The 19,932-nt window shown below is 38.3% G+C and overlaps 1 protein-coding gene across 1 annotated transcript in view; it reads left to right on the forward strand.

Annotated features, from left to right (window-relative positions):
* Positions 1-19,932, forward strand: part of trpc7b (transient receptor potential cation channel, subfamily C, member 7b) — a 110,202-nt gene that overhangs the window by 35,780 nt on the left and 54,490 nt on the right. The window contains exons 3-7 of the mRNA XM_022665722.2: positions 4,057-4,239; positions 7,874-8,038; positions 11,011-11,227; positions 14,714-14,947; positions 18,628-18,892. Of these exons, the coding sequence (XP_022521443.2) occupies positions 4,057-4,239; positions 7,874-8,038; positions 11,011-11,227; positions 14,714-14,947; positions 18,628-18,892 (1,064 nt within the window). The remainder of the gene's footprint in view (positions 1-4,056; positions 4,240-7,873; positions 8,039-11,010; positions 11,228-14,713; positions 14,948-18,627; positions 18,893-19,932) is intronic.

Raw genomic sequence — 19,932 nt, forward strand, 5'->3', positions numbered from 1 at the left:
CTACAGGATCTTTATTTGGAGTCATAACAGGAAGGGCTAATTGTGTTTAAAGTGCTACACTGGCTGTCAGGTGGTGCGTCCGTCAATGAGTGTGTTTTTATGCACTCAGTAATCCGATCACAATGGGCTTTCTGTTGTTATCTGATTATTTAAGTGGTCAGGTAAACAGAATACTCTGATTTCTTAGATAGAATAAAGACCTTAGAATTTCAGTTAAGAAATCTGATAAAGAGAGTTTAGCTCAGTAATCAGATTTCTCCTTTGGTCTGCAGTGTAACTGGATAGGACATACAATTGTTAAAAAATAATACTCCATCTTAGCAAGCAAGAGAGAGAAAGTGGTGACCTTATAACTTTTATATTTATATATGTATATATATAGCTCTGGAAAATTTTCTTTGATTTTACCAATTTGTAAACCTCTGGAATATAATCAAGAGGAAGATGGATGATCACATGCCATCAAACCAAACTGAGCTGGCTGAATTTTTGCACCAGGAGAGGCATAAAGTTATCCAAAAGTAGTGTGTAAGACTGGTGGAGGAGAACATGCCAAGATGCACGAAAACTGAGATTAAAAACCAGGGTTATTCCACCAAATATTCATTTCTGAACTCTTAATGCTTTATGAACGTTATGTGAACTTGCTTTCTTTGCATTTGAGGTCTGAAAGCTCTGCATATTTATTTTTATTTTAGCCATTTCTCATGTTTTAAAAAGGTTTATCCTTCATTGCTGTTGGGATTTGACTGCATATAGTGACCCAAGCATTAGCAAACACACATATATATATATATATATATATATATATATATATATATATATATATATATATAAATATATATATATAAATATATATATATATATATATATATAAATATATATATATATATATATATATATATACAGTATATATGTATTCTGTAGTATATTTAGACATATAGTGTCCACAGAGATGTTCTTCCTTCAGAAATCACACACCCACATGACACTGATAGCACTTGTATGTGTAATCTTAGTGCCAGATGTGCTAAAAAGGAAGTTTTGAGAGATTTTAGGAGAGTGCATTCGGCTCTGCGTCTCCGAGAGTGATGTTTTATCGAACAGCTCTGCTAACTAGAGAGGAACATGTGGGAGATAAAAGTGCAGAGTGTGGTGCTAAAAGCAGAGGGGAGATTTTAATCTTGTAGCAAGTTAGACAGTAGAGTGCAGATGTTCTGGTTGAGCTAATCAGATTCCAGTGTGCTGAGCGTCACCGTGACAAATCCAGACAGCTTCATGGTACTGCAGTTTGGTGGAACTGAGAATGGTGCTTTTAGTGTAACAGTGATGAAAACACATTTGAAGGCAGGATGCAGTGGATGCTTCAATACTTCAGTAGCTGAAGAATGACAGACAGAAAGACAGAGAGAGAGAGAGAGAGAGAGAGAGAGGCAGGCTAATAGCCTGTATTAACCACTGTCATGATATTCTTTCTCTTTCTCTCTCTGTCTGTGTATGTATGCGCATTCTATGTGTACATTACACTGACATGTCAAATATCATGGGACCGGAACCAATATTAGTCCAATCAAATCAAATCCAATCTAATCCTGATCAAATCAGATGTACACTGTAAAAGATGCTGTTTGAACAAATTTAAACCTTTTAAATATCATCTAAATTACTACAACACCGACACTAATTCACAAAAGTCATGGGACAGTGTTTATGGGTGTGTTTATGTAACAAGCGGGAGTGCATGTGCCAAAAGTGCATGTGGTGTACCTGTGTTGCCAAGATAGCAATAAACATCTGACTTCTGATTGCTGTCTTAGTCCTATGCAGATGGGATTCATTTTCTTTTTTTATGTGGGGGTCCCCCAATGTTTGCGTACGTCCTTTGAGAAAATTACAAGCTGATTTACCTTCTGTTTTTCGCTGAACTAGGTTTGTGGTCATATGGTCATTTTAGTCCCGTCGGGGCGCACAATTCCGAGTTTCATCACCTCACGTTTAATATGATAGCTATTGTTATTCCACTGCTACGCACTATAATTACACTGTTTCCACGGAGATCCATGTAAATACAATAGCGTGGAAATGGAGGAGCTACTGAACTTGATGTCATGTGACCGAGAAAGCCTAAAGACTCACTGAAGTGTAAAATCTCTTTTACAGATATCCCCTGTTAAACTAAAGTTAATTTCAGTCAGTGGTGCACTTGTGTTTTCCGTTGCCAAGATAGCAATACACCAGAAATTTACCTGAACACACCTCACTTCCAGATGCAGGTCCAAGGCATTAAAATAGATAGTTTGTGGGGTGTGTGAGCATTGCAGTGTGCCTTGCACAGAGTGTGTGATAGGGCCCAAGGTTTCAGTGCAATACATTTAAAGAAGTCGGCTTACAGTCTCAAGATATTTTCACTCTATCATAACTCCTCCAGCCTGAAGACCAGCAGTGTAAAAAGACCCAGGTGTCTGGCTCACAGAACGCATGAATTCATCTTCAGCATTGTGAATCATTCAGCATGGTGTCATGCCTTAGCTCCAGCTTTAGCAAGAGTCTAATGACTCTGGAAGCTCATTACGACATTCTTTATAAACATAGCACTCTGCATGCTGGCTTAAGAGCTGCACGGATGATAAGGAGCACTCGGGGAACTTTGTAGTCGTTTTGGTTTAAATTGCTTCTGCTGCCGAATATATTAGTGTAGCATATGAATTTGCCAAGTAATTCTCCTCACATGTTCAGAGTGCTGGTGATAATGAAATGGCTGTGGAAAGTCTTTAGAGACTCGCAGTTATCTAGTTACTTGCGACTGCTGAAACGTTTATGAAAGTAAAATTAAAGCATGCTTTCTAAACCTAAAGTGATTGGATAGCTCAGTGGATAACACCATTCATTCAGGAATCTTTGGGCAACCTTGTTTTCATGCAGTTTTGTTAGATACTGTAAAACGTAAAAAAAAAAAAAAACATTAAACTGACATATATTGAAAATAATATCAACCTATTGGCACTATGAATAATACTAGATGCTGGAGAGGGATAATGCTCCCTACCTCTGGGAAAAAAATGGGAAATTTTGGGATGAGGTTGGGTGGGGAGGTTGGGTTGTTCTCCTGAATATCCTGAAAACTGCCACTACTGAATGCAATCATATACTCACAGAAATGCTCTAAAATAAAGTAGAAAGTTACCTTAGAAAACAGGGACAGTTCTTTCCAACAAATATTTTTATCCATATAGAGTAATATGACAGTGCTAACTGTACCAGCATGTACTATCACCATATTCAAAATGACAGATTTCAGTTTGCTGATTGCTTGAACCAATCAGAACATTTCTACAGCCTCACCTATAACACAAAGCAAAGCAGAAATTGTTTTAAAATAAACTTTTATTTTGAAAGCACTACAATTTGCACCCCTGCATGAAATCATTCCCTTTCTGAAGTGTGTTTCTAATTAAAGTTAAAGCTAAAGCAATTGTCCCCACTTTTATCAAGATGACGGTATGTACGCGCTGCTGAGAGGGGGTGCTTTTCCTGGCGGGGGTGCTGAATTCGGCACAACACCGGCTTTACATGCAAGGTCAATGATGAGAGCAATGAATCACAACAATAACAATACACTGCAATAAAAATTACTTTTAGGTAATTGTCTTGTTCTGCTAACAGACTGGGAGGGTTTGGATTATCTAACATTTATTTTTACTGCTACCAAAAATCTCTATTAAAACATTAAAAAAGTTACATTCTTTTAATAATAGGACACCATCATGAGAAGTGCTTTCAGTAGAACAAATTCAAACACAAGACCTAACAGAATATAACAGAATTGACATGTCAATACAAGTACAGAAAAAAAAGTATTTTGTTTGTTTGTGATTAAGTGTAATTCCACTACTGTTGTTCTACAGGGTGGATATTTATTCATTTTAGCAAATGTGTCCCCCCAATGTCAAACCCACTCCTACGCCTTTGAACACACCAAAGCTCCATCTCTTACAAATTTGCCATATTAATAACATTTCTCTCTCTCTCTCTCTTTCTCTCTTTCTCTCTATACAGAATGACTACCGTAAGCTGTCCATGCAGTGTAAGGACTTTGTGGTGGGGGTCCTGGACCTGTGCCGGGACACGGAAGAGGTAGAAGCCATTCTAAACGGAGATGTTGACCTGATCCCGCCCTCAGAGCACCAGCGGCCCTGCCTCAGCCGCGTCAAACTCGGCATCAAATACGAGGTTAAGAAGGTCAGAGAACTGCAGATAGACCACCTGCACATTTCCCACTGTCCAGCCCAGCTGTGTTTATTTACAGGGAGAAGTTACTGCATGTATCCATGGCCAGAGAAGAGCAGAGAGTGAACACTACTAATTTTAATGTAACCAGAATAGCATTAGCCGCTAACAGAAATGCTAGCTCTCTCGCTGTTGAGGTAAGTATATCAGACTGTAGCCTGGGTGTTTACCGTTTTAAAAGAAGCTACGTGGTAACGACCGCTAACTGATAGCACCCTGGCTTACCGGAACACTTCTTCAGTTTAGTGCTGCTAACCAAGGCTAGCGCTGCTGCTAACCACACTAAAATACTGGAAATCTAAGCTTACTGTAAGTAAACAGAAGAGCTTTACTCACCCATATAAACAGGAGTTTTCAGCAGAGAAATCTGTGTAGATTAACATTCAGAGCTTGTTTGACTATTTTTTTAAGAATAACAGTTTTGTTTACTTATGGGCCCCCATTTAGAAGGGAAACATGACGACACAGTTGTTGCTTATTAGTGTCACTTAAAATGCACTTTATAATCCGGTGCACCTTATGTATGAAAGTAGACCAGAAAAAAATAATAATAATAAATCAGAGAGAGTTATAAACTTGTATATAAATGGGTTTTTGGCAAACTGGTGAATGATGCAACTTCCTGTCTTTAAATTGGTTTCAACATAAAAGTCCCAAAGTAGTAGTTTCTTGATGGTCGAACCACGATATTCTATAAAAGATCGTCGGATAGTTTGCTTGTATATTACAATGGAAATAAAATTAAAATTAAAATTACAAAACACTTAAAAAATTATGGTCAAATAGTCAATAATTTCTAGAATAAATTTAGAGTATTTTCAACTGCTGAACATGTGGTGAAAATCTCACTGCCCACTGCAATCTGTGAGGAAAAAGGTTTAGTTTCAGTGAGAAAAAAAAAAATGTAAAATTTACTTTGGCATTTAAAGTAAAATTTACAAATGTATTTGACGACAAACAATTACAAAGAAACACTAAGTAGTACAAATGTTTAAGTAACTAGACTGTACTACATTATTCTTGTAGATAGTACTTAAATAAACTTAATTATATTTACAAAATAAAAACATTTTTTACAGTGTAGAGTGCCTTATAATACTGTGCACCTTATGGTCTGTAAAATACGGAAGACACAATGTCGTGACATTTTGAAGTGAATGTTTACATCTGGGAGAATTATAGCTGTGTGCTTATACCTGCAGTCTGTCTGTCTCTCACAGTCACACTGTAAATATCAGGCCTATTTTGGAGGTGAATCGGAATCCCCTTAGCTTCCTCTGTCCACTCTTTCATTTATGATAAATGTCAAACTATCACACTCAAATACACTTCCTGCAAAAACCAGCAGCAGCTGAGAGTTAATTATTAATACCGATCTTCCTTCTGATCGGTGTTAGCCTGTGAGGTGAATGCTAAGCACTGTACTAAGAGGGGCAAGGTGGCCAGCAACACTGTCATTATCATCAGCACCAATCAGAGCACACGGAGTGGGGAGATGTTACCCTGACAATCAGGTGCAGTGTTAGGATGACCTTAAGGTCATGCATACATTCTGGTACCTGAGTTACACAGATCATGTACACAAACACACCCCTGACACGTGCAGCAGTGAATTTGAAGGCCACTGTAGAGCTTTCAGGGCACAGAGGTCATGAGTGTGTGTGTGATTAAAAGCCTTATTGATTTCTATTGAATGTATGGGAGTTAAAGAAAAAGAGAGAGGGGGCATTTCCTGTGCTAGCCACTGTCATTATATACTGATATACTAAATTTATATCTCTCTCTCTTTGTCTGTATGTGTGTCCCATGACTTTTGCCATGTCCAATGTAAAAAGGACAAATGGTGGCTTTTTATCAAATCAGAAATATACTGTAAAAGATGCAAACCTCTTAAATATAGTCAAAAGTTCTACGACACTGACACTAATACACAAAGGATCATAACTAGTAGGACTAGTAACAAGTATTGTGTCCCATATCATTTGCCATGTCTCATGGAGGCCATAGAACACTGCTTACCTGCAGGATATGGGTGTGGTGTCACCTGCATTGAAGGTGGATGATGGAAATGATGAATTTACACAAGAAACACTTGTATGTTTTTTTTTTTTGTTGTTTTAAATGGACAATTCTAGCCAGACGGCTGGCTGATTTTTAGGAGCTCTCTAGCAGTGGTTTGCAGTGAGGCCCTTCTAAAGGGGTGACAATAAATGCATGTAAATAATTACATACATTTTATTCAGGAAATATACATCATAGCTTTTGTAAGTGTAAGAATTTATTTTATAAATTAACTAAAATAAAAAAACAGCAACTAATTCAAAGCATTAGTCTGTGTTTTTCAGTTGCTATGGGGCTCTTATCTGACTGACAGCGGTTTTAACCAATCAAAGCTTTTTTAAAATGTCTGGGTGGGTGGTTGCAGAAGAGTTACCCACAATATTCACTGCACGCCACTGCTCTCTAGTAGCTGTACTTGGCTGTAGACCTAACAGTTCAGAGATGCAAAGGTGTGGTGGGTAAATGTTATACTAACTGTAACAGCAACAATAGGAGTCCATCTAAACTAAAGAGATGAAACTAGTTTTGATTGGATGCATGAGAGACAGTACAGAGAATGAGATCTGACTGTAACAGCCCAAGTAAAAGGAGCATGCCAGAAGGTAACATAGACACAAAGGTACCCTGAAACACAGGCCTTCATCCGCTCCACTGTCAACAAACCTGAGTGAACAAATGCAAGTGTTGCAGGTTTTTTGCTTTGCTAAAGTCTGGGAACTAATAGATAAATCCAGCTACCTGTGATCTATGTCTTCATGACCCTTAATAACAAGAAATGAGATCTTGAATTCAGATACTGAGTGGGCATGTGTAGGGTTTTATACATCAATAGAATCATTTTATAATCAATATAGGTTTGGATCCAATGCAAATAAAAAAGCACAGGAGAATTAATAAAAAGCAAGCAAGGAAAGAAGACAGAAAGCAAAAACTCAAGTAAGCAAGAGAAAAGAAAAAATAAAAACTAAAGAGAAAGAAAGAATAAGCGTGAAAGACAGAAAGAACGAGATAGAGAACAATGCACTGGTTTGAGTGGGATCTCTAAATGGAGCTGAGATTGGAGCTGAAGTCAGGCAGTGAGGGAATGTTGAGAGGAGAGTAATAGCACAGATCAACGGCCAATCTTTATTCTTTCATACTGTGTATGTGTGTGTGTGAAAGAGAGAGAGAGAGCGGCGTTCCTCACCTTTTTACTGGTGAAATATTGTAGATTCAATAATAATGTGCTCTGCAGGTGCCAGCAGAGCCAATTACACACACATTTAACTCTGAAGTGCACACACACACACACACACACACACGCACGCACACACACATACACACGGTGTCTCATAGATCGACCTTACTCATAAATTGTCAGCAGAGATCGATATGTATTTGTGGTTGTGTTTAAATGTGAGCTCTAGAGGTCAATTACCCTTACTGTACTTTTTATAAGTGCCATTCTCACTGTGGTCTCAATGAAATAATCTGTCTCTCTCTCTCTCTTTCTCTCTCTCCCTCTCTCTCTTTCTTCTCTCTGTAGTTTGTAGCTCATCCTAACTGTCAGCAGCAGCTGTTAACTATCTGGTATGAGAATCTGTCTGGTCTGAGGCAGCAGTCTATAGGGGTGAAGTGCTGGACTGTACTGGGAGTGACTGTGGGGCTGCCATTTCTCGCCATGGCATACTGGATTGTGCCCTGCAGCAAGGTAAAACATATACACACACAGGATGTGATGTTATGCATATTTCCAATGTTCCCATGGATTACAGTCACATTAAAACATACAGTTGCAAAAATATTAAGCAACACCAGGTACATTTGAACATTTATGGTAATTACAAGCCTTAACTACAACACATATTATAGAAAATTTACTAGATTTTAGATTTTAACTTTAATTTGGCCTGTGTAAAACATTGTAGCAACTTTGTGACATTCAATCTCGCCAAAAAAGTGATGTTTAACCCAAGATGTACTTTTAAGCAGACTAAAGCAGCATGTTTCTCAGTCCCAGTGACAGAAAACATCACCATAGCATGATGCTGCCACCACCATGCTTCACTGTCGGGACAGTATTTGCTGAGCAATAGGCTGTGTTGGGTTGGCTCCACACCAACTGTTTTGGACAAATTTTGACAAATTTTATCTCATATTTCAGCTGGGCCATGCTGATGCTTTCTGGCAAACCTCATACACACTTACTTTGAGAGTTTGCCAGATCCTGTTGTAGCGAATTGTGCATAGTTCTTTTTGATTCCTCTGTCCGAAGCACATTGTTCTAGAATTTCTGGGCTTTGTCTCAGTAGAGTCTGGCTGCAGATGTCCTTTATGAAGCGTGTACCACTGTGGGACTCCCATCATTTTAGAAAACAGAAATTGTGTAATGTATATTGTTTTGTATTGGAAGCGGAATTGTGCATGTTTTTTTATCTGAAATGTTTGAAAATTTAAGACTAAGGAATGTGTATTTTATTGAAAAGAGAAAATATATTTTATGAGGCACGTTAAAAAGTCGAGTTCACACTGGCTATTTCAGTTTTAAAATAAACAGGTATGTGAGGATTTGGAGGCTCTGTGTTTGTATATGTCCTCTGTGTTCTCTAAACGAGAGTTTGCCTATAATTACATCTCGTTAAAGCTTCTTCTTTAACTGACAGAGACCATTAAAAAAGAGACAGAGGGACCAAGGGAGAAAGAGAGGGAGAGAGTAAAGGGAGGGGTATGATGATGATGAGAGTGTTTCAGAGGGAAGAGCAGAGCAGACAGATCAGTGAAAAGTGCGCCATCATAGAGGAGATCAGACGTCAGAGTGATTGCATGGACAGTGTGTTCTTTAGAGACACAGGAGCAGCAAGAGTGTGGCAAACGTGGTAAACATGGTGAACATGGTGAACAGTAGAAGCAGTAGTGTCTAATTAAGCTTCACTGCTGTTGGGCTGTGTGAGGAACCTGTTGAGATGGTTGTAAAAGTCTGTAGATTGTGTAATCATCCAGCAGAAGCAGTGTGGAGAGCAGGAGCTGAGAGAACAGAGGGTGAGATATTGCTGATCTTATTGATTGGCTTGTTTACACATAGAGATGAATAAGAATGCTCAACTACACGCCAGCGGCAATCAGCACTGACCAGATTATAGATCTCCTGTACCGGTATGGTGGGTGGATACTGTCTACTGTGTGTGTGTGTGTGTGTGTGCGTGTGTGTGTTTGTGTGTGTGTGTTTGGGTGTTCCTGGTGTATCAGTAGAGTGTAATGAGGCAAGAACGGATATGGAATTACACCCAGTCTCCGTTGATTCAGAGTGTGTGTGTGCTGTATTAGAACAGAACACACACACACACACACACACACACACAAAATTAAACTGTATTCTTTAACAACAGAGCACCTTCCTCACCTGTACCTTTATCATCCCCTCACCGTCCATCCATCCATCCATTAATCCATCCATGCATTACCTACTATATATATATATCCATCTATACATCTTATTTATCTGTACATCATCCATACATTCACACATTATACATTAAGCCACCCATCTATGCATTACTCATCCATATATCTAAAATGCATTACCTATCAAACCCTCTACCTGTTAATTCATGCATTCATCCATCCATCCATCAGCCAGTGTACCCATTAATTAATCATGCATCTGTCCTCCCATCCATTTATTCATCCATGCATCCCTCCATGCAATGCACATCTATGTATTCATAAATTACCCCTTCCTTCCATATACTACTCATCTAGATATCCATCTATCTATCCATCTATACGTCCATTATCCAGCTATCCATGCAGTACCTATCCATCAATCCATATATCATCCATCTCTCCATTAATTCATGTATAACTGTTCCTTGCATTCACTACCCATCCATCCATTCAACCATCCTTGCATTACCTACCCTTCGATGCATACACCATCCATTTTTTCGTTCATTTTTTCAGGCATAACTGTTCCTTGTATTCATCCATTCATGCATTCCCAATCCATCAATTAATATATCCTCTGTCTCTCCATTTATTCATGCATGCCTTTTCCTTGCACCACCCATCCATCCATCCATCCATTCATCCAAGCATCACCTATCCATCGATCTTTACACCGTCCATTTCTCCATTCATTCATGCATAACCGTTCCTTGCATCCATCCATCCATCCATCCAGCCATCCATCTGTACACTGTCCATTTCTCCATTCATTCATGCATAACTGTTCCTTGCATTCACTACTCATCCATCCCTTCATTTATCCACTATCTACCATGCATCCATCAATCCAACCATCCATGCATTACCTATCCATCGATCTGTACATTGTCCATTTCTCCATTCATTCATGCATAACCATTTTTTGCATTCACTACCCATCCATTCATCCATCCATCCATCCATCCATCCATCCAACCATCCATACATTACCTATCCATCGATCTGTACACCGTCCATTTCTCCATTCATTCATGCATAACCGTTCCTTGCATCCACTACTCATCCATTCATCCATTCCGTCATCCTTTAACCAGTCAATAAATCAATCATGCAGGCATTACACATCCATCCAGCCATCACTAATTAATCATCCATCATCATCCATCCATCTATTGTTCTTTTTTCTTGTCTATATATTTAGTTCTGTTCACTGCTCTTTATCTCTTCCCTCTCCTTCAGCTGGGTCAGATTCTGAGGAGCCCCTTCATGAAGTTTGTGGCTCATGCCGTCTCCTTCACCCTGTTTCTGGGGCTGCTGGTCCTGAATGCCTCTGACCGCTTTGAGGGTGTGAAGAACCTTCCCAACGAGACCATCACGGACCACCCTCGCCAGGTGTTCCGAGTGAAGACCACCCAGTTTTCCTGGACGGAGCTCCTCATCATGAAATGGGTGCTGGGTAAGACCTGATGCATGCTGACAGACAATGTGGAATTGTGCTGTGAATACTATCCTTAACTGTTTGATATCAAAGTTCTGTTTATTGCTGTAACTGAGGCAGGATGCCCCATTTATTAATTATTAATATTACTACAGACATATCCTTATATCTCAACTTGTCGCATATGTCTCATTTGTCTGGTACTAAAAACCTATCCACAAATATTACAACCTATGTACAACTTTTCAAACATTTTAAAACCTATACAAATGATTGATCATAAAGTGTTACCTCATTGGGTGGCTTGGGAATGCCCACTCCTGTATAAGTTGTGAGGTGTTATCTTGTGAGTGAGTTGGAGTAAAGCTTAATCGTCGGTGCCAGATAAAGCTCTGGGGAACAAAAAGAGAGCACTTCAGTTTCCCAATCAGTTTCTCTGATTTTGACATTTATATGTATATGTTTGAGTAAAATGAACATTGTTGTTTTATTCTATAAACTACAGACAACATTTCTCCCAAATTCAAAATAAACATACTGTCATTTAGAGCATTTATTTGCCTAAAATGAGAAATGGCTGAAATAACAAAAAGAAGCAGAGCTTTCAGACCTCAAATAATGCAAAGAAAACAAGTTCATATTCATAAAGTTTAGAGTTCAGAAATCAATATTTGGTGGAGTAACCCTGGTTTCAAATCAAAGTTTTCATGCATCTTGGCATGTTCTCCTCCACCAGTCTTACACAGTGCTTTTGGATAACTTTACACCACTCCTGGTGCTAGAATTCGAGCACTTATTTTTTTATTTTTTCAGAGCTGTAGATAGATGTTTTTCTTTTATAAAGTTGTGCAGGTATTTAACATTCCATGATCCATGGTATCAGGTGTAAACAGGGTATACATCATAGAAGGCATTACCATTCACAGTAGACAGCGCAGTGGGTGATAGTGATAGTGATCGTGACCGTCGGTTTCTAGCTAAAATTGTTCATGCAAACAGACTGGCAGAAATTATATTCCCATTCAATGAAGGAGGCAACAGAAACAGATCCAACAGCTCATCCTTTAGCTTCCATTGAACATGGCAAAAGTCATGGGACACAAAATAAATTTTACATATCAGTGTATGGTGCAATTACTTTCATTTTAGTCTGTTTTTTACCCCTAATAGAACCCATTTCTCTCACGATGTTTGGATTCCACTTAAAGTGTTATGACTAGCCTAGCCTATGAGAATTATACATATTATAAAGCATGGCTTCATCCTACTGCTGTCATTTTTAAAATATAACTATATATCAAGTGTCATCCTCATGATGAGGCCTCATGAGTTTTGATCTGAGCACAGAGAATTCTTAAGACATCACAGAGACATCAACGGTCAACTCAAGGCTTTTATTTATCAGATCTAATCAGATCAAATCTACAGAATCAGCTTGATCTTATAAGCTAACTGATTATCTGCCAGCTCTGCTCACCCCCTGACAGAAACAAGATCAATGAGGTCTTAATCAATTCCACACCTGATTGACAGATGTGAATGCTTAGAAAACACATTTGAACAACACTTCAGAGAAAGATGTTCTCTGAGAACAGCTGAGAGATAGAATGCACAGGAGAGATGAAAGAGTTCTGGGCCTTTCTCACTTTTCATCGCCTCTGTGATCTAACCTCTCTTCTATCTCTCTTTCTTTGTGCCTCGCCCAATTTTGTCCTGTTATTGTGTTTGTGTGTGTATGTGTGTGTTTGTATTTGCTCATAATGACACTATTCCATTCTTAGTAAAGCAATCTCTGAGAGAATATGAGCTCTGTTTTGTGTGTGTGTGAACGTGTGGGACTGATTCTCATTCCAGCACATTTTCTGCCTGCCACCATAATTGCAGCAGAGATGACTGTGATTAGAGATACATTTCAATAAGCCATTTGCAGCATTAGAGACCATTTGTGTGTGTGTGTGTGTTTACAGGTGGCAGGTCTGTTTAATGAAGAGCAGCATAGTCTAGGTTTCTATCCACACACACAGACACACACACACAGTTGTAATGAAAGATGCTAACAAGGTCGCTACCAACAATGCCGCAGGATAAGGCTTCCTAAGAGGCCTTTAGTATCATGTCACATGACGTTTGCCATGTCTTGTAGAAGCTAAAGGACTCTGTGTGTTTTAACTGCTCTCATATTTGTTTAAATTAACCTCCACTGCATCTGCCCTGTTTGTATTCCGTGTCTCCACCCCTGGCTTTACTGTGCTTAACTTTTATTTGTAGCTCCTCCCCCTTGTTACTCGGACCCAGGTGTTTCCTGTTTCTTTTCCCCGTCTGTGTGTATATATATACTCTCCCTTGTTTCAGTATCCTTTGTCTGTGGTTCTAGGTCCTACAGTCAGTCAGGTTACGTGTTTCCTTTGTTTTTCAATGTGTTCATGTACTGTTGTTTTCCTAGTAGTGTTTTCCTGTTTCTTTTGTTTTTGGTTTGTTTGTGTGTTAATCAATAAATACTCGCAAGTGCTTCTTATCTCCGCTCTCCTTGTATCCTTGCTGCTCCCTCTCTGACACCTGCATTAAATGTGGATGTGATTTCTGCAGTTGTGGTGTGGTTGCTCATCTGGACAATTCTAGAAAGACTACCACTGCACTGTCCACTGCAGGTGGTAATGCCTTTTATAATGTATTTCCAATATACACATGACATTGTGGATAGAGAATTCTGGCACCCACTTTCAGGCCTTGCTCAAATTCTGATAATTAACATTACCTTGCCATGAGCATGCTGGCCAGTGTTCAAGCTCGCTCACCAGATAACACCTCACAACTCAATACTTAATACACGTATGAATGTTCCCAACTTGTCCACTGAAGTAACAGGTCATAATCAATTTACATTCTACTATTACATTATATTTTTTCCTACTTTTTTCCCACAATTATCCCACAATGTACAGCTCTGGAAAAAAATAGTCCACTTCAGTTTCTGAATCAGTTTCTCTGATTTTGCTATTTATAGGTATGTGTTTGAGTAAAATAAACATTGTTGTTTTATTCTATAAACTACAGACATTTCTCCCAAATTCTAAATAATAAATTGTCATTTAGAGCATTTATTTGCTGAATATGAGAAATGACTAAAATAACAAAAAAGATGCAAAACTTTCAGACGTTAAATAATGCAAAAAAAAAAAAAAAACAAGTTCATATTCATTTAAGAGTTCAGAAATCAATATTTGGTGGAATAAGCCTGGTTTTTAATCACCGTTTTTGTGCATCTTGGCATGTTCTCCTCCACCAGTCTTACACACTGCTTTTAGATAACTTTATGTCTTTAGTCCTGGTGCACAATTTCAAGCAGTTCAGCTTGGTTTGATGGTTTGTGATCATCCATCTTCCTCTTGATTATATTCCAGAAGTTTTCAATTGAGAAAATCAAAGAAACCCATCATTTTAAGTGGTCTTTTATTTATTTTCCAGAGCTGCATGTATATATATATTTCTCTCTTTTTTTCTCAGGTATGATCTGGTCTGAGTGTAAGGAGATTTGGACTGATGGTCCGCGAGAGTATGTGATGCACCTCTGGAATGTTCTGGACTTTGGCATGTTGTCCATTTTTGTAGCATCATTCACGGCTCGCCTCATGGCCTTTTTGAAAGCATCGAAGGCGCAGCTTTACATAGACCTCCATGTCCCCAATCACGACATCAGCAATGCCTCCCTGCCTGCCGATGTCGCCTACTTCACATATGGTGAGTAATTTACAGCAGACAGCGGATTGTCTATATAATGACAGAATGACGTCTGTGTACAGTACACACAGCTCAGGCTGTACAGATTTCAAAATTGCAGCCAGTGACTGATTGGAAATGCTCTCGTTATCAGCACAGCACAGTATAGCCACAGTGCTTCTGTATTTCACAATCCTCCTCTTAGCTCTATGCTGTCTATCAAATGCATCTCTGTGCCTTTCTGACTCCCTGCAGTAGTCAGCGTACTATAAAGAAGCAACAATAGTTATTTCTATATCGTTCCTTATTTAAGATTACTACTGATTTAGGACAATGCACAAGAATTCTAACAGCATCTGTAAAATCATTGACAGCTAAGGATTATATTCTGTCAATACAATAGTATGGTGTTCTCCACAACCTTGATCAGTAGCAGTGGCAGCTCAGACAAAGGATTAACATATAATTGACTCTTCACGTGAGTCAAAAGTAATGGGTTCTTGTAGAATGGATAAACGCTAATAATTTGGTCCATCCAACCATAGCATAAAGGTATCCTTTTATCCTTTTATCTATCTAAGATTAAACCACCAATTTCAACCTTTTCAAATGATTGACTGAGGGGCATTTTTGAGTGTCAATACCTCACAATAATGGCACTCTGAAAGCATCACTGTGTCAATAACAGGTTCTATTATACATCTAGGATTACGTCTAGGATTCTACAGTCTGCCTGTCTATCTAAGATTCTATTACATATCTAAGATTTAAAATCTATTACATATATAAGATTATATGGTCTGACTGTCTATGTCAATGTTCTCTATCTATGTTTTCTGTTCTGTCTATTCTAAATGTCTATATAATGTTCTATGGTCTGACTGTCTATTTGAGGTTCTATATCTATTCTATCTGTTCTGTCTACTCTAAATGTGTATCAAAGGTTCTATGAAATATGTAAAGTTCTAATATCTATAATAATGTCTGTCTATCTAAATTCCCATTACATACCTATGATTACGTACCTAAGATTCTAAGATTTTGTGACCTAACTCCATATATAATGCTCTGCTAAATATCCTAGATTCTAAGATTCTGTGGTCTGTCTGTCTGTCTTTGGTTCTATTATTATTAAAAGATTCTATGTTCGAACTGTATATTATAAGTTCTAAGATTCTATAACGTGTAAGATTCTAAGATTCTGTAGTTTCTCTGTGTATCTAAGGTTTTATTACATATTTAAGATTCTAAGATTCTGTAGTCTGTATGTCTGTTTTAGGTTTTACTACATATTTAAGGTTCTAAGATTCTGTTGTCTCTTTGTCTTATGTTCTATTACAAATCTAAAATTTGAAGATTCCATGGTCTGTCTATCTAAGATTCTATTACATATCTAGGATTCTAAGATTATGTAGTCTGTCTGTCTATCTAAGGTTCTATTACATGTCTAAGATTCTAAGATTCTTTCTGTCTATCTAAGATTCTATTACATATCTAAGATTCTAAGATTCTTTCTGTCTATCTAAGATTCTATTACATATCTAAGATTCTAAGATTCTGTAGTTTCTCTGTCTATCTAAGATTCTATTACATATCTAAGATTCTAAGATTCTTTATGTCTATCTAAGATTCTATTACATATCTAAGATTCTAAGATTCTGTAGTTTCTCTGTCTATCTAAGATTCTATTACATATCTAAGATTCTACGATTCTGTAGTCTGTTTGTCTCTCTAAGGTTCTATTACATGTCTAAGATTCTAAGATTCTGTAGTTTCTCTGTCTATCTAAGATTCAATTACATATCTAAGATTCTAAGATTATATCTCCTAACTGTCTATCTAAGGTTCTATTACATGTCTAAGGTTCCAATATTCTGTAGTGTCTCTATTTAATAAGGTTTTATTACATATTTAAGATTCTAAGATTCTGTAGTCTCTCCATCAATATAAGGCAGTAAGTGCAGTATCATGTTGATTTATGTTGATTACAGTTTAGATATTAAACCCTAAGGAACAGTATCAGAGCGGACGTTCCACACCACGCCAGAGTGTGCTGTTTGCTCTTTTGCAAGAGATGATATCAATGCTGCTATCTGCTGGTGTACTCTGGTTATGACATGCATGACTGCTCTACTGGAGCGCCATCAGAGAGAAGAAAAGAGCAGCAAGAAAGAGAGAGAGAGATGGAGAGAGAGCAAGAATGCTGAAAGAGATTAGCAGAGAGAGGGAAATAAAGGGAGAAATTAAAAGAAAAAGTAGAAAATGGAAAAAGAAAGTGAGATGTGTGTGTGTGTAGACTTAAACTTATTGACAAAAAATAGGAGTAGAGAAACTTATATGTGAATGTAATTATGATATACATATGTAAGTGATTACAATATTATAATACAACATATCAAAATATACATTTTAAGCTTGATTGATGGTTAATTTGTTGACCAGGCGGACCAAGATAGTGCTGCACTGTGGTGACGACATTTCTGAGAAACTCTTGTTGTGTGTGGGCGAATATTATCCTGCTGAAAATTGCTATAAGATGCAACATGCAATATTACTTTATATATTGCAGGGCTATAAGTGTACCTTGTCTCACTACTAGAGGTAACCGACTTTTTAATGCAGAGACGCAGTAAAACGAAGGTTTTACTCAAACTTTACAACTGGCCAATTCCAAACAGAACCTGGATGATGTAGATCTACTCCATAGCAGTCAAGCTTTCTTATTCACGACACTTCTTCAAATGAATTTTAATGTTAAGGTGGCTGTTTAATGGATGTCCTATGTGTGGATTGTTACAGCCCATCTAGGGTTAGGCTGCAACTTAAAAAGTGTCTCCCCCCAAACTTTTAACCCACCAGACCAAGCACAGACACAAAAAAAAACTAGTTTCAGTTGTTTTATTTTGAGATTAACGAAGAAAAAGACATCAGGGATGGTCTCAGTCCAAAATAATACAAAAGCATTCCTTCCCAAACTAACATACTTCAGAAAACAAAGAAAAGAAAATATAATACCAGAACCTAACTCCTCACCAAAAAAAACATAGACAAATCCCCAAAAGAAATAGGCTACACCACCAACAGCTTCCAAACTAGAAGGTTTAAACATTTTACATACCGCTGCAGAGAACCAGTAAAATATTGCAAAAGTTTTAAAGTACATGGAGAGCAGGCCACAATAGGAAAAAGGAGGAGGAGCACAGAGGTAGTCAGCCATCTTGAGTTTATCCCATCCTCCAACTTCAATCCAACCAATCAGAATACAGTTCAGTTCAGCTCAGCCAAGCACACCTGTAGACTGTTAGATAGTGAGAATCGACGGAGCTTAGAAGGTAAAAGAGAGAGAGAGCACATGAAGAAACACACTCTGCACTCTGTAACATGATCAATTAGTCAAAAAGACCATTCTGCTTCTGTCTTTCCAGTGATGCACGCCCAATAAAGTATGCCACCTGAGCAAAATGTCTTCAGGTGTGTCGTAGAGACATGTCTATCTTACCAGGATCTCTCACCAAGAAGAACACTACCTCTGAGAGACTTTTGATAGGGCAGTAGGGGAAGCACTTTTGCACCCTGTTGTGGCATCAGACCCAGTATCTAGTTACTGTAGACTACACCTGTAATCATTTACAAATCCCAAGTGTATTTGTTCTGTTCTATGGCTTATTATAATCATTTTTCATGTTCTCTGTCTCTCTCAGCCAGGAATAAGTGGAGGCCGTCGGATCCTCAGATCATCTCCGAGGGTCTGTATGCCATTGCGGTGGTCCTGAGTTTCTCCCGCATCGCGTACATCCTCCCAGCCAATGAGAGCTTTGGGCCGCTGCAGATCTCACTGGGTCGCACCGTCAAAGACATCTTCAAGTTCATGGTCATCTTTATCATGGTCTTTGTGGCCTTCATGATCGGCATGTTCAACCTGTACTCGTACTACCTGGGGGCCAAGTACAACCCCGCCTTCACAACGTAAGAGAAGTGTCTTTTTTTATACATACACGTGTACATCCACACACACGCACACACACGCACACATATATACACTCATATATCCTTTATTACTGTACTTACACACAAATACATTATTCCATAATGCTAGCCATTGCTAAATGTCACCGTTACCCTACACAGCACACACATATAAATATTAACATCCACTGACATTTGTGCTGTGCTGCATGTAATCTGTCATTTTAAGGTCCTGCTGTCACCAAACCTGCGTCAAAGGCGCTGTCAGACAGACGTTTAAAATGCTTTACCTTGCTCTCTCTCTCTCTCTCTCTTCTCTCTTTCTCTAATGTCCGTCGTCCCTTATTGAAGAACGCTGCTCTGCACTGCAATAAGACTTATTGATATTCTCTCTGCAGATTTTTCAGAGATAGCCGAGAATCGCTCGGTCGTAATCTTTCTCAAATCACTCTGCAAATGGATCTGAGGCTCTGTTTGACGTCCACTCCAACAATCCTTCAACTTCATTCCAGTTGATTGTAAAATAACAGAGCAGTCCTGCACCTGGTCCCACTGAGCAACCAGCTCTTTAGATAAGCACAGCTAATTGCCTTCTTTGTGCACAGCACTGGATGTGGTCTGTGCTAGTTTTAAGAATATCTGGACACATATTTTTTTCCTCTAGTCTAGCAAACAGAAACAACTTCCTTTAGCAAATTTAGCAACTGTGCATGCCAGCTGGCATTTCACCATTGAATCAATGTGTTGTTTTGGTTAAATCAACACTGGATTGTGTGTTAATTTAAAAAAGTGAATTTCAACCTTTAATAAACCGTAGCTCACATTCAAGATGCTTAAACTTGTATGGAATAGGAAAAAAATGGGAATATACAGCTCTGAGAAGTAGAAACTCTACAACTACAAACAGAAAGCTTTAATTACTACAATTAGCTAAAAATAGAAAATCCTATGTTTAACAGAGTGTTAACAATAAACTTACATCACTGTAGTAAAGCTGAGTATAAAGAATGTTACCCACCACTACCAATCTGATTCAACAT

Source organism: Astyanax mexicanus, chromosome 2 (assembly GCF_023375975.1).
Source record: "Astyanax mexicanus isolate ESR-SI-001 chromosome 2, AstMex3_surface, whole genome shotgun sequence".
Classification (NCBI taxonomy): Eukaryota; Metazoa; Chordata; class Actinopteri; order Characiformes; family Acestrorhamphidae; genus Astyanax; species Astyanax mexicanus.